This window comes from Staurois parvus, unplaced genomic scaffold (assembly GCF_062004578.1).
Source record: "Staurois parvus isolate SC_StPar_1 unplaced genomic scaffold, SC_StPar_1.0 ptg003643l, whole genome shotgun sequence".
Lineage (NCBI taxonomy): Eukaryota > Metazoa > Chordata > Amphibia > Anura > Ranidae > Staurois > Staurois parvus.
Window position 1 is genome coordinate 15,775 of NW_028321439.1, and position 14,226 is coordinate 30,000.

At 56.6% G+C, this 14,226-nt stretch overlaps 1 protein-coding gene across 1 annotated transcript; it reads left to right on the forward strand.

The window, feature by feature from the left end:
• Window positions 1–5,697: 5,697 nt before the first annotated feature.
• LOC149427582 (diencephalon/mesencephalon homeobox protein 1-like) lies at window positions 5,698–12,877 on the forward strand. Its single transcript, XM_089667882.1, has 4 exons — window positions 5,698–5,903; window positions 6,954–7,132; window positions 9,235–9,583; window positions 12,134–12,877. The coding sequence occupies exons 1-4, from the start codon at window positions 5,720–5,722 to the stop codon at window positions 12,532–12,534; spliced, it is 1,113 nt and encodes a 370-aa protein (XP_089524008.1). The 5' UTR covers window positions 5,698–5,719; the 3' UTR covers window positions 12,535–12,877.
• The last annotated feature ends 1,349 nt before the right edge of the window (window positions 12,878–14,226 follow it).

The window sequence follows — 14,226 nt, forward strand, 5'->3', positions numbered from 1 at the left end:
ACAGAGGTCAGTCGGAGTGGGTCGGTAGGACAGAGGTCAGTGGTGATGGGTTGATCACACATGGGTTGGTCAGGGAGGTGTCAGTCGGAGTGGTCGGTAGGACAGAGGTCAGTCGGAGTTGGTCAGTAGGACAGAGGTCAGTCGTGATGGGTTGATCACACATGGGTTGGTCAGGGAGTTGTCAGTCGGAGTGGGTCGGTAGGACAGAGGTCAGTCGTGATGGGTAGATCACACATGGGTTGGTCAGGGAGGTGTCAGTCGGAGTTGGTTGGTAGGACAGAGGTCAGTCGTGATGGGTCCCACATGGGTTGGTCAGGGAGGTGTCAGTCGGAGTGGTCGGTAGGACAGAGGTCAGTCGTGATGGGTTGATCACACATGGGTTGGTCAGGGAGGTGTCAGTCGGAGTGGGTCAGTAGGACAGAGGTCAGTCGTGATGGGTTGATCACACATGGGTTGGTCAGGGAGGTGTCAGTCGGAGTTGGTCGGTAGGACAGAGGTCAGTGGTGATGGGTTGATCACACATGGGTTGGTCAGGGAGGTGTCAGTCGGAGTTGGTTGGTAGGACAGAGGTCAGTCGAGATGGGCTGATCCCACATGGGTTGGTCAGGGAGGTGTCAGTCGGGGTTGGTTGGTAGGACAGAGGTCAGTCGTGATGGGTTGATCCCACATGGGTTGGTCAGGGAGGTGTCAGTCGGAGTTGTCGGTAGGACAGAGGTCAGTCGTGATGGGTTGATCACACATGGGTTGGTCAGGGAGGTGTCAGTCGGAGTGGGTCAGTAGGACAGAGGTCAGTCGTGATGGGCTGATCAGACATGGGTTGGTCAGGGAGGTGTCAGTCGGGGTTGGTTGGTAGGACAGAGGTCAGTCGGAGTGGGTCGGTAGGACAGAGGTCAGTGGTGATGGGTTGATCACACATGGGTTGGTCAGGGAGGTGTCAGTCGGAGTGGTCGGTAGGACAGAGGTCAGTCGGAGTTGGTCAGTAGGACAGAGGTCAGTCGTGATGGGTTGATCACACATGGGTTGGTCAGGGAGTTGTCAGTCGGAGTGGGTCGGTAGGACAGAGGTCAGTCGTGATGGGTAGATCACACATGGGTTGGTCAGGGAGGTGTCAGTCGGAGTTGGTTGGTAGGACAGAGGTCAGTCGTGATGGGTCCCACATGGGTTGGTCAGGGAGGTGTCAGTCGGAGTGGTCGGTAGGACAGAGGTCAGTCGTGATGGGTTGATCACACATGGGTTGGTCAGGGAGGTGTCAGTCGGAGTGGGTCAGTAGGACAGAGGTCAGTCGTGATGGGTTGATCACACATGGGTTGGTCAGGGAGGTGTCAGTCGGAGTTGGTCGGTAGGACAGAGGTCAGTGGTGATGGGTTGATCACACATGGGTTGGTCAGGGAGTTGTCAGTCGGAGTCGGTCGGTAGGACAGAGGTCAGTCGTGATGGGTAGATCACACATGGGTTGGTCAGGGAGGTGTCAGTCGGAGTTGGTTGGTAGGACAGAGGTCAGTCGTGATGGGTCCCACATGGGTTGGTCAGGGAGGTGTCAGTCGGAGTGGTCGGTAGGACAGAGGTCAGTCGTGATGGGTTGATCACACATGGGTTGGTCAGGGAGGTGTCAGTCGGAGTGGGTCAGTAGGACAGAGGTCAGTCGTGATGGGTTGATCACACATGGGTTGGTCAGGGAGGTGTCAGTCGGAGTTGGTCGGTAGGACAGAGGTCAGTGGTGATGGGTTGATCACACATGGGTTGGTCAGGGAGGTGTCAGTCGGAGTTGGTTGGTAGGACAGAGGTCAGTCGAGATGGGCTGATCCCACATGGGTTGGTCAGGGAGGTGTCAGTCGGGGTTGGTTGGTAGGACAGAGGTCAGTCGTGATGGGTTGATCCCACATGGGTTGGTCAGGGAGGTGTCAGTCGGAGTTGTCGGTAGGACAGAGGTCAGTCGTGATGGGTTGATCACACATGGGTTGGTCAGGGAGTTGTCAGTCGGAGTGGGTCGGTAGGACAGAGGTCAGTCGTGATGGGTAGATCACACATGGGTTGGTCAGGAGGTGTCAGTCGGAGTTGGTTGGTAGGACAGAGGTCAGTCGTGATGGGTCCCACATGGGTTGGTCAGGGAGGTGTCAGTCGGAGTGGGTCAGTAGGACAGAGGTCAGTCGTGATGGGTTGATCACACATGGGTTGGTCAGGGAGGTGTCAGTCGGAGTTGGTCGGTAGGACAGAGGTCAGTGGTGATGGGTTGATCACACATGGGTTGGTCAGGGAGGTGTCAGTCGGAGTTGGTTGGTAGGACAGAGGTCAGTCGAGATGGGCTGATCCCACATGGGTTGGTCAGGGAGGTGTCAGTCGGGGTTGGTTGGTAGGACAGAGGTCAGTCGTGATGGGTTGATCCCACATGGGTTGGTCAGGGAGGTGTCAGTTGGAAACGGTCAGTCAGAAGAGATGTTGGTCAGGGCCAGACAGGGAGGGGCTCCAGCAGGCCGCCCCGGAAAGTTCTGGAAGCTGCCTGGGACTGCCGTCTGGCCTGGTGTACAATGGGAAATGCGTTGCACCTGATTCCGGGATTAGTGAGATCTGACAACACCATCCCGGCTGGAAGGGAAAGACACTTTATAAAATTGGAGAGAAATCCCAACGATTGTTCCTCCCGCGATTGTCCCCCCCCCCCCCCCCCCCCGGCTGTGATTACAGGAGGAGGAGGAGTACCGGATTACATTACTGTGGCTTTGTGTGCCGACATTCTGTGTGTGGTCTGACTTACCCGCAGGTGGGCCGCCGCTGAGGGGGGAGCAGTCAGGTGTTGGGTTACCACTGACAGGTCACCTACCTTCCACCTGCCACCCCCTGCCTGCCTACTGGTCCTGTGCTGGGGGCCTCTATGGGGGGGATGGGATCAGGAGGATATATGTGCACCTATAGTGTGTATATATACAGTACGGGGTCACCATCCTATAGACAGTACGGGGTCACCATCCTATACACTGTATGGGGTCACCATCCTATAGAGAGTACGGGGTCACCATCCTATAGACTGTACGGGGTCACCATCCTATAGACAGTACGGGGTCACCATCCTATAGACTGTACGGGGTCACCATGCTATAGAGAGTACGGGGTCACCATCCTATAGACAGTACGGGGTCACCATCCTATAGACAGTACGGGGTCACCATCCTATATACAGTACGGGGTCACCATCCTATAGAGAGTACGGGGTCACCATCCTATAGAGAGTACGGGGTCACCATCCTATAGAGAGTACGGGGTCACCATCCTATAGAGAGTACGAGGTCACCATCCTATATACAGTACGGGGTCACCATCCTATATACAGTACGGGGTCACCATCCTATAGACTGTACGGGGTCACCATCCTATAGACTGTACGGGTCACCATCCTATAGACAGTACGGGGTCACCATCCTATAGACAGTACGGGGTCACCATCCTATAGACTGTACGGGGTCACCATCCTATAGACTGTACGGGGTCACCATCCTATAGACAGTACGGGGTCACCATCCTATAGACAGTACGGGGTCACCATCCTATAGACAGTACGGGATCACCATCCTGTAGACAGTACGGGGTCACCATCCTGTAGACTGTACGGACACAGGTGATGTCATGGTGTACACAGGTGACATAATGGTGGACACAGGTGATGTCATGGCGTACACAGGTGACCTATGGCGGACACAGGTGATGTCATGGCGGACACAGGTGATGTCATGGTGGACACAGGTGATGTCATGGCGGACACAGGTGATGTCATGGCGGACACAGGTGATGTCATGGTGGACACAGGTGATGTCATGGCGTACACAGGTGACCTATGGCGTACACAGGTGATGTCATAGCGTACACAGGTGATGTCATGGCGTACACAGGTGACCTATGGCGGACACAGGTGATGTCATGGCGTACACAGGTTATGTCATGGCGTACACAGGTGACCTATGGCGGACACAGGCGATGTCATGGCGTACACAGGTGATGTCATGGCGTACACAGGTGACCTATGGCGGACACAGGTGATGTCATGGCGTACACAGGTGACCTATGGTGGACACAGGCGATGTCATGGCGTACACAGGTTATGTCATGGCGGACACAGGTGACCTATGGTGGACACAGGCGATGTCATGGCGGACACAGGTGACCTATGGTGGACACAGGCGACGTCATGGCGTACACAGGTGGCGATCGGGGAATGAGTTGGCATGTTGTCAGTTTCCATGTTCTGTTGTATGGAATATTCGATGATATCAGAGCGACTGAACCCGTTTTTGGGGCGATTTGCTGGAATGAATCGCTTTCTAATTGATTCTTCACACTGAGAAAACAACTCTGAGAGCAACGCACATGGAGGATAGGATGTCCCAGTAGGAGGGAGGAGAGGAGAGGGGGAGAGGAGAGAGGAGGGAGAGAGGAGAGGGAGAGGAGAGAGGAGGGAGAGAGAGGAGGGAGAGAGGGGGAGAGAGGAGAGGGAGAGGAGAGAGAGGAGAGAGGGAGAGGAGAGAGGAGGGAGAGAGGGGGGAGAGAGGAGAGAGGAGGGAGAGAGAGAGGAGGGAGAGAGAGGAGGGAGAGGAGAGAGGGAGAGAGGGAGAGGAGAGAGGGGGAGAGAGGGGGAGAGAGGAGAGAGGAGGGAGAGAGAGAGGAGGGAGAGAGAGGAGGGAGAGGAGAGAGGGAGAGAGGGGGAGAGAGAGAGAGAGAGAGAGGAGAGGAGGAGAGAGGAGAAGGGGGAGAGGGGGGGGAGAGGAGAGAGAGGAGAGGGGGGGGAGGGGGAGAGAGGAGAGAGGAGAAGGGGGAGAGGGGGGAGAGAGAGGAGAGGGAGAGAGAGGAGAAGGGGGAGAGGGGGGAGAGAGAGGAGAGGGAGAGAGAGGAGAGGGGGAGAGAGGGGAGGGGGAGAGAGGAGGCAGAGAGAGAGAGAGGAGAGGGGGGAGAGGAGGGGGGAGAGAGAGGAGAGAGAGAGAGGAGAGGGGGAGAGGAGAGGGGGGAGGAGAGAGGAGAGAGAGGAGAGGAGAAGGGAAGAGAGAGGAGAGGAGAAGGGAGGAGAGGAGGGGGGAAGGGAGGAGAGGAGAATGGAAAAGAGGAGGGGGGGGAGGGAGGAGAGGAGAAGGGAGGAGAGGAGAATGGAGGAGAGGAGAGGAGAATGGAGGAGAGGAGAATGGAGGAGAGGAGAGGAGAAGGGAAGAGAGGAGAAGGGAGGAGAGGATGGGGGGAAGGGAGGAGAGGATGGGGGGAAGGGAGGAGAGGAGGGGGGAAGGGAGGAGAGGAGAAGAGAGGAGAAGGAGGGGGGAATGGAGGAGAGGAGAGGAGAATGGAAGAGAGGAGGGGGGAAGGGAGGAGAGGAGAATGGAAGAGAGGAGGGGGGAAGGGAGGAGAAGAGAGGAGAGGAGAAGAGAGGAGGGGGGAATGGAGGAGAGGAGAAGGGAGGAGAGGAGAAGAGAGGAGAGGAGGGGGGAATGGAGGAGAGGAGAAGGGAGGAGAGGAGAAGGAGGAGAGGAGAGGAGAAGGAGGAGAGGAGAGGGAGAGGAGAGGAGAGGAGAGGAGAGGAGAGGAGAAGGGAGGAGAGGAGAGGAGAAGGGAGGAGAGGAGAGGAGGGGGGAATGGAGGAGAGGAGAGGAGAGGAGAAGAGAGGAGAGGAGAGGAGGGGGGAATGGAGGAGAGAGAGTGTGAGGATAATGATGAGACTATCCCTAAGTCGATCCTTTGTTAACGTTCGATGTGTTTTGTCCCGGCAGGCCCGCCCACCATGCAGCATTACGGAGTGAACGGATATTCGCTGCACGCCGTCAACTCGCTGAGCGCCATGTACAACCTGCACCAACAAGCAGCGCAGCACGCCCAGCACGCCCCGGATTACCGCCCCTCGGTGCACGCCCTCACCCTGGCCGAGAGACTGGCTGGTAAGGATTATGTGAGCGCCAGTTTTGGTGGGAGGGGCGGATGGATCAGTTTTTTGTGGGAGGAGCAGATCGATCGGCTTCCACTGGGAGGGGCAGATGGATCGATTTTCGGTGGGAGGGGCAGATCGATCGGTTTTCAGTGGGAGGGCAGATTGATCGTTTTCGGTGGGAGGGGCAGATCGATCGGTTTTCAGTGGGAGGGGCAGATCAATCGGTTTTCGGTGGGAGGGGTTGATGGATCGGTTTTTGGTGGGAGGGGCAGATGGATCTTTTTTTGTGGGAGGAGCAGATCAATCAGTTTTTGGTGGGAGGAGCAGATCGATCAGTTTTGGTGGGAGGGGCAGATCGATTGGTTTTTGGTGGGAGGAGCAGATCAATCAGTTTTTGGTGGGAGGAGCAGATCGATCAGTTTTTGGTGGGATGGGCAGATCGATCGGTTTTTGGTGGGAGGGGTTGATGGATCTTTTTTTGTGGGAGGAGCAGATCAATCAGTTTTCGGTGGGAGGGGCTGATCGATCGGTTTTTGGTGGGAGGAGCAGATCGATCAGTTTTTGGTGGGAGGGGTAGATCGGTGGATTCAGAATAGCGCAGGTCACGTTTTACCGCCAATATTTTGCGAGACGGTGAGGAATGCAGATGGCGGTCTCCCGGGGACAGCCAATAGGATTCCTCCCCATCCCCCAATATTCGATATCTGATTGGCTGCTGTGGGTGACACTTCCGTCTTTAGAGAGAATTTTAGAGCGGGAGACTCAGCCCCGGCGGAAGCTTTCTGTCCTGAGGAGTGAGGGGAGGACTCTTACAGCTGATTGGTTGTCAGTGTTGTCATCTCAGCTGAAAGGCAGTCTCCTCCCATCAGCACTGATCTGTCCAATGATCCTTCCAGGTGCCGCCATGTAGGTGTAAGTCCCGCCCATGCGGTCCTGTGATTGGTCTATAGATGGAGGGGAGGAGACAGGCAGGATGCGAATATTTGGCGCTGTGTGGCTCCGCCCACTTCCTGTAATTAAATTGGCCCTATTTTATCTTCCAACGGCTGTACATTTCAAGACATCATCTTGGAAGCTCGCTACGGCTCTCAGCACCGCAAACAGCGAAGGAGTCGCACCGCGTTCACCGCGCAGCAGCTGGAGGCGCTAGAGAAGACGTTTCAGAAGACGCACTACCCAGACGTGGTGATGAGGGAGCGGCTGGCAATGTGCACTAACCTCCCGGAGGCCAGAGTGCAGGTACATACCTCAGGGGTGGGGTCATGGGAGGCCGGAGTACAGGGACCTACCTCAGGGGTGGGGTCATGGGAGGCCGGAGTACAGGGACCTACCTCAGGGGTGGGGTCATGGGAGGCCAGAGTACAGGGACCTACCTCAGGGGTGGGGTCATGGGAGGCCAGAGTACAGGGACCTACCTCAGGGGTGGGGTCATGGGAGGCCAGAGTACAGGGACCTACCTCAGGGGTGGGGTCATGGGAGGCCAGAGTACAGGGACCTACCTCAGGGGTGGGGTCATGGGAGGCCAGAGTACAGGGACCTACCTCAGGGGTGGGGTCATGGGAGGCCAGAGTACAGGGACCTACCTCAGGGGTGGGGTCATGGGAGGCCAGAGTACAGGGACCTACCTCAGGGGTGGGGTCATGGGAGGCCAGAGTACAGGGACCTACCTCAGGGGTGGGGTCATGGGAGGCCAGAGTACAGGGACCTACCTCAGGGGTGGGGTCATGGGAGGCCAGAGTACAGGGACCTACCTCAGGGGTGGGGTCATGGGAGGCCAGAGTACAGGGACCTACCTCAAGGGGAGGCCAGAGTACAAGGTAATACCTCAGGAGTGGGGTCATGGGAGGCCAGGATATAGATACCTACCTCAAGGGGAGGCCAGAGTACAGGGTAATAGCTCAGGGGTGGGGTCATGGGAGGCCGGAGTACAGGGACCTACCTCAGGGGTGGGGTCATGGGAGGCCAGAGTACAGGGACCTACCTCAAGGGGAGGCCAGAGTACAGGGTAATACCTCAGGGGTGGGGTCATGGGAGGCCAGAGTACAGGGACCTACCTCAAGGGGAGGCCAGAGTACAGGGACCTACCTCAGGGGTGGGGTCATGGGAGGTCAGAGTACAGGGACCTACCTCAGGGGTGGGGTCATGGGAGGCCAGAGTACAGGGACCTACCTCAGGGGTGGGGTCATGGGAGGCCAGAGTACAAGTACATACCTCAGGGGTGGGGTCATGGGAGGCCAGTGTACAGGGACCTACCTCAGGGGGAGGCCAGAGTACAGGAACCAACCTCAGGGGGAGGCCAGAGTACAGGGACCTACCTCAGGGGTGGGGTCATGGGAGGCCAGAGTACAGGGACCTACCTCAGGGGTGGGGTCATGGGAGGCCAGAGTACAAGTACATACCTCAGGGGTGGGGTCATGGGAGGCCAGTGTACAGGGACCTACCTCAGGGGGAGACCAGAGTACAGGAACCAACCTCAGGGGGAGGCCAGAGTACAGGGACCTACCTCAGGGGTGGGATCATTGGAGGCCAGAGTACAGATACCTACCTCAGGGGTGGGGTCATGGGAGGCCAGAATATAGATACCTACCTCAGGGGTGGGGTCATGGGAGGCCAGAGTACAAGTACATACCTCAGGGGTGGGTTCATGGGAGGCCAGAGTACTGGGACCTACCTCAGGGGGAGGCCAGAGTACAGGAACCTACCTCAGGGGGAGGCCAGAGTACAGGGACCTGCCTCAGGGGTGGGGTCATGGAAGGCCCAGGTGCATGTACTACCTGAGGGGGGAGGTCATGATAGGTTACAGTCCAGGTATCTACAATAGAGATGTGGTCATGGGAAGCTAGTGTACTGGAACCTTGCTCAGGGGTGGGGTCATAGGAATCCCAGGTACAGGTATGTACATTAGGGGTGGGGTCATATGAGGCCAGACTACAGGTATCTACCTCAGGGGTTGGGTCCTGGGAGGCAGAGTAGAGGTACCTACTTTAGGGGTGGTGTAATGGGAGGCCAGAGTACAGGTATCTACCTCGGGTGGGGGTTAAAGAAGCCAGAATACAGATACCTCCCTCAGGGGTGGAGTCATGGCAGGCCAGAGTACAGGGACCTAACTCAAGGGTGGGGTCATAGGGGACAGGAATACAGATACCTACCTCAGGGATGTAGTCATGGAAGGCCAGAGTACAAGTATCTACCTCAGGGGTGGGATCATATGAGGCCAGAATACAAGTACCTACTTCAGGGGTGGGGTCATGGGAGGCCAGAATACAAGTACGTTCTTCAGGGGCGGGGTCATGGGTTGATACGATGATGCAAGCTCCTCATAGGCGGTGCTTCACTTCCAGGTTTGGTTTAAGAACCGAAGAGCCAAGTTCCGCAAGAAGCAGCGAAGTCTCCAGAAAGAACAACTTCAGAAACACAAGGACTCCGAGGTCAGTGACAGCAAGACAGACCCCGCCCCCGCAGAGCCGACGACTCCCAGCCACGACTCCACCAAACCACACACCTCTGTGACCGAGCCCAGCGCGGAGCTGAACCTCACCTTGTCAGAGCAATCGGCCAGCGAATCAGCAGCTGAGGATCAGACCGACAAGGAGGAGGAGCCCAAATGTCCGCCAGAAGACACCAAGGAGGAGAAACCTCTGACCTCCGACTCCAAAATCCCCAACTATAAGAGAGCAAGTCCCAAAACAGGTCAGCCGGAGCTCCGTGTGGGGCCCCACGGTACACAGGGAAGCCTGATGGGGCCACTTGATGTATGTGGAGGCTTTCATTTACCACCCTGACAGGGGGCGCCATATTAGACTGACTGATACCGGGTCACATGGGGTTCCATCTGGATGGATATGGAGATGAATCTGTAAATATGAAGAATGGTGTGTCTCCACCCCCAACTCACATCTGGGGCCCCTCATTCCCCCCCCCCCTCCCCAGGGTCCATGCTGGGTACTGGCAGGTCACAGAGTGAGTGGGTGGGGACTGATCTGTGGGCGGAGACTTGATGGATTGTTACACTGGCAGGTCACAGAGAGGGTGGGGACTGATCTGTGGGAGGAGACTGTGATGGATTGTAACACTGGCAGGTCACAGAGTGAGTGGGTGGGGACTGATCTGTGGGAGGAGACTGTGATGGATTGTTACACTGGCAGGTCACAGAGAGGGTGGGGACTGATCTGTGGGAGGAGACTGTGATGGATTGTCACACTGGCAGGTCACAGAGTGAGTGGGTGGGGACTGATCTGTGGGAGGAGAGTGTGATGGATTGTTACACTGGCAGGTCACAGAGTGAGTGGGTGGGGACTGATCTGTGGGCGGAGACTGTGATGGATTGTTACACTGGCAGGTCACAGAGTGGGTGGGGACTGATCTGTGGGAGGAGACTGTGATGGATTAATACACTGGCAGGTCACAGAGAGGGTGGGGACTGATCTGTGGGCGGAGACTGTGATGAATTGTTACACTGGCAGGTCACAGAGTGAGTGGGTTTGGACTGATCTGTGGGCGGAGACTGTGATGGATTGTTACACTGGCAGGTCACAGAGTGAGTGGGTGGGGACTGACTGAGGGAGGAGACTGTGATGGATTGTTACACTGGCAGGTCACAGAGAGGGTGGGGACTGATCTGTGGGAGGAGACTGTGATGGATTGTCACACTGGCAGGTCACAGAGTGAGTGGGTGGGGACTGATCTGTGGGAGGAGACTGTGATGGATTGTTACACTGGCAGGTCACAGAGTGAGTGGGTGGGGACTGATCTGTGGGAGGAGAGTGGGATGGATTGTTACACTGGCAGGTCACAGTGTGAGTGGGTGGGGACTGATCTTTGGGAGGAGACTGTGATGGATTGTTACACTGGCAGGTCACAGAGAGGGTGGGGACTGATCTGTGGGAGGAGACTGTGATGGATTGTTACACTGGCAGGTCACAGAGTGAGTGGGTGGGGACTGATCTGTGGGAGGAGTCTGAGATGGATTTTCACACTGGCAGGTCACAGAGTGAGTGGGTGGGGACTGATCTGTGGGCGGAGACTGTGATGGATTGTTACACTGGCAGGTCACAGAGTGAGTGGGGACTGATCCGTGGGAGGAGACTGTGATGGATTGTTACACTGGCAGGTCACAGAGAGGGCAGGGACTGATCTGTGGGAGGAGACTGTGATGGATTGTTACACTGGCAGGTCACAGAGTGAGTGGGTAGGGACTGATCTGTGGGAGGAGTCTGAGATGGATTTTCACACTGGCAGGTCACAGAGTGAGTGGGTTTGGACTGATCTGTGGGAGGAGACTGTGATGGATTGTTGCACTGGCAGGTCACAGAGTGAGTGGGTGGGGACTGAACTGAGGGAGGAGACTGTGATGGATTGTTACACTGGCAGGGCACAGAGTGAGTGGGTGGGGACTGATCTGGGGGAGGAGTCTGAGATGGATTTTCACACTGGCAGGTCACAGAGTGAGTGGGGGGGGACTGATCTGTGGGAGGAGACTGTGATGGATTGTTACACTTGCAGATCACAGAGGAAGAGGGTGGGGACTGATCTGTGGGAGGAGACTGTGATGGATTGTCACAATGGCAGGTCACAGAGTGAGTGGGTGGGGACTGATCTGTGGGAGGAGACTGTGATGGATTGTTACACTGGCAGGTCACAGAGTGAGTGGGTGGGGACTGATCTGTAGGAGGAGGCTGTGATGGATTGTTACACTGGCAGGTCACAGAGTGAGTGGGTGGGGACTGATCTGTGGGAGGAGACTTTGATGGATTTTCACACTGGCAGGTCACAGAGTGAGTGGGTGGGGACTGATCTGTGGGAGGAGACTGTGATGGATTGTTACACTTGCAGATCACAGAGGAAGAGGGTGGGGACTGATCTGTGGGAGGAGACTGTGATGGATTGTCACAATGGCAGGTCACAGAGTGAGTGGGTGGGGACATCTGGATCATACAGGTTGCAGCAGACAGCCGGGTTTACATCTTTGAGCCGGCATTTCAGTCCAGGAAGTCAATGTGACCCTGGATGATGCCTGAACAAAGATGGTGCCGTCCTGAAGAGAAAAGCAGATGGGGCCATTTTCATGGAGATTGCTGGTCGGGGAGGTTTAGAATGATTCATGTGGAAGAAGGAAGCGGAAGGTTTATAGGAAATGGGCCCTTGGTATGCAGTTGGTTTGGCTGTCCTTGGCCCTCACAGAATGTTTGTTGTGTCACCTTCATCCTGCGATCTCTAAATTCCGTCTTGTTTGTGTTGCAGAGTCTCCGGTCAGCTCCTCAATGGCGGCCTCCTCCAGCAGCGGCCTCCCTCCGACTCACTCGTACTCCTCGTCTCCTCTCAGCCTCTTCCGCCTGCAGGAACAGTTCCGCCAGCACATGGCCGCCACCAATAACTTGGTCCATTACTCTTCCTTCGACATGGCCAGTCCTCCCACCATGCCCTACCTAGGGATGAATGTCAGCATGGCGCCTCTCAGCTCTCTGCACTGCCAGTCCTACTACCAGTCCTTGTCTCATGCCCAGCAGGTCTGGTCCTCCCCCATCCTGCAGAGCTCTGGGGCCCTTCCCAACCTCAACAGCAAGACCACCAGTATTGAGAACTTGAGGCTGAGAGCCAAGCAGCACGCGGCCTCGCTGGGCCTGGACACCTTACCCAACTGAGTACGGCTGACTGGCGGCATTACCTAGAGCTCCATGGACATGCGTGACGCCGTTCCGTGTGTGGAGCCGGCCGAGGAGCCGAGCCCGGCACTGGAGGAGCCTCTGGAGATGTCATTGGAGATGGTGTCATTCTGTGAATGTATCGATGTGTTGTGTCACCATTCTTGGTAACCCTTGGACCCCCCCGACCCCACCATGCTATACCCCCCCTTGGACCCCCTGACCCCACCATGCTATTTCCCCCCCTTGGAACCCCCGACCCCACCATGCTATACCCCCCCTTGGACCCCCCCATGCTATACCCCCCCCTTGGACCCCCTGACCCCACCATGCTATACCCCCCCTTGGACCCCTTCATGCTATACCCCCCCTTGGACCCCCCGACCCCACCATGCTATACCCCCCCTTGGACCCCCCCATGCTATACCCCCCCCTTGGACCCCCCGACCCCACCATGCTATACCCCCCCTTGGACCCTCCCGACCCCACCATGCTATACCCCCCCTTGGACCCCCCCATGCTATACCCCCCCTTGGACCCCCCGACCCCACCATGCTATACCCCCCCTTGGACCCCCCCATGCTATACCCCCCCCTTGGACCCCCCGACCCCACCATGCTACCTTCGTGTTTCTTGTGAGCGGACACAACCCGTAATCTTATCTATCGTTATTGTGAAAATTGCACTAAATCTCAACCGCGCCAAACATGAACGTTCGCCCCCAAAAGTGACATTTCACCGGCTTGGCAGTTCCTCAGCTGCACCTCCACCATTCATGGTGACCTCTGCCCTCTAATCATTGTCCTTGTTTTATGGGAAGCCAACATCGGCTCTCGGTGTTCGGGGTTAAACGGCGACTTCTGGAGAGCCGGCTTCATACTACATGGAAGGAATATTCCCTGGTGTGTCGGTGAGAGAGGCGGAAATGCCCTTGAAATGTGCTGCGGCCGTGTAGCTGCGCGGAGCGTGATGGCGGCGAGCGTGAATTGGTCCCGGGTGACGGATCCAGAAGTAATGTACAGAGAAGGGCCCCGGGGCGGTGCAGAGGTTACGCTGCTATAATGTCTTCCAAACCCTCAGCTTCCCTCGCCTGATCGCCAACAAAGACGTTTCTGTATGAGAGCCGGGAGCGCCGCGGACTGCCGGATATTCCCTCGCCAAACGCCGCCATTACCAGGCGCAACAACACCCCCCATCCAGGTCATTGTAGAGCGTCAGCTCCTCTGCCGCAGAGACATCCTTCCCAACACAACAAACACGGATGGGCCAATCTCACCCCATTATACAGCGGGGCGGCCCCCCCGCAACTGGACGCCATCCACGCCAATTCACGCTCTTCCGCCATCTTCTCCCTGTACAGACAATCCCCTCCCCCCTCGTTGTACGTTTCATTGTATTTATAAATGAATGTGTACAGACGGCTCCGCCCATAACGACGGATCTCCGCTGTAAATAAAAGTGATGAGAAATTACGCCGAATCTCTGCGCTTATTTCACTTCCGTCTTCAGGTCAAAATGACAGAAAAGTGCTGATGTCAGCTCCGCCGATCTCCTCCACGATGGAATATGGGGGAACATCCGCTCCCCGCAGCAACCAATCAGGTGCCGCCTCCCACTTCTTCATCGGTCACTCGGGGAATAAATGATCTACTGATAACTGTCTGCATTAAACACAGCTACTTCTACTGGGGT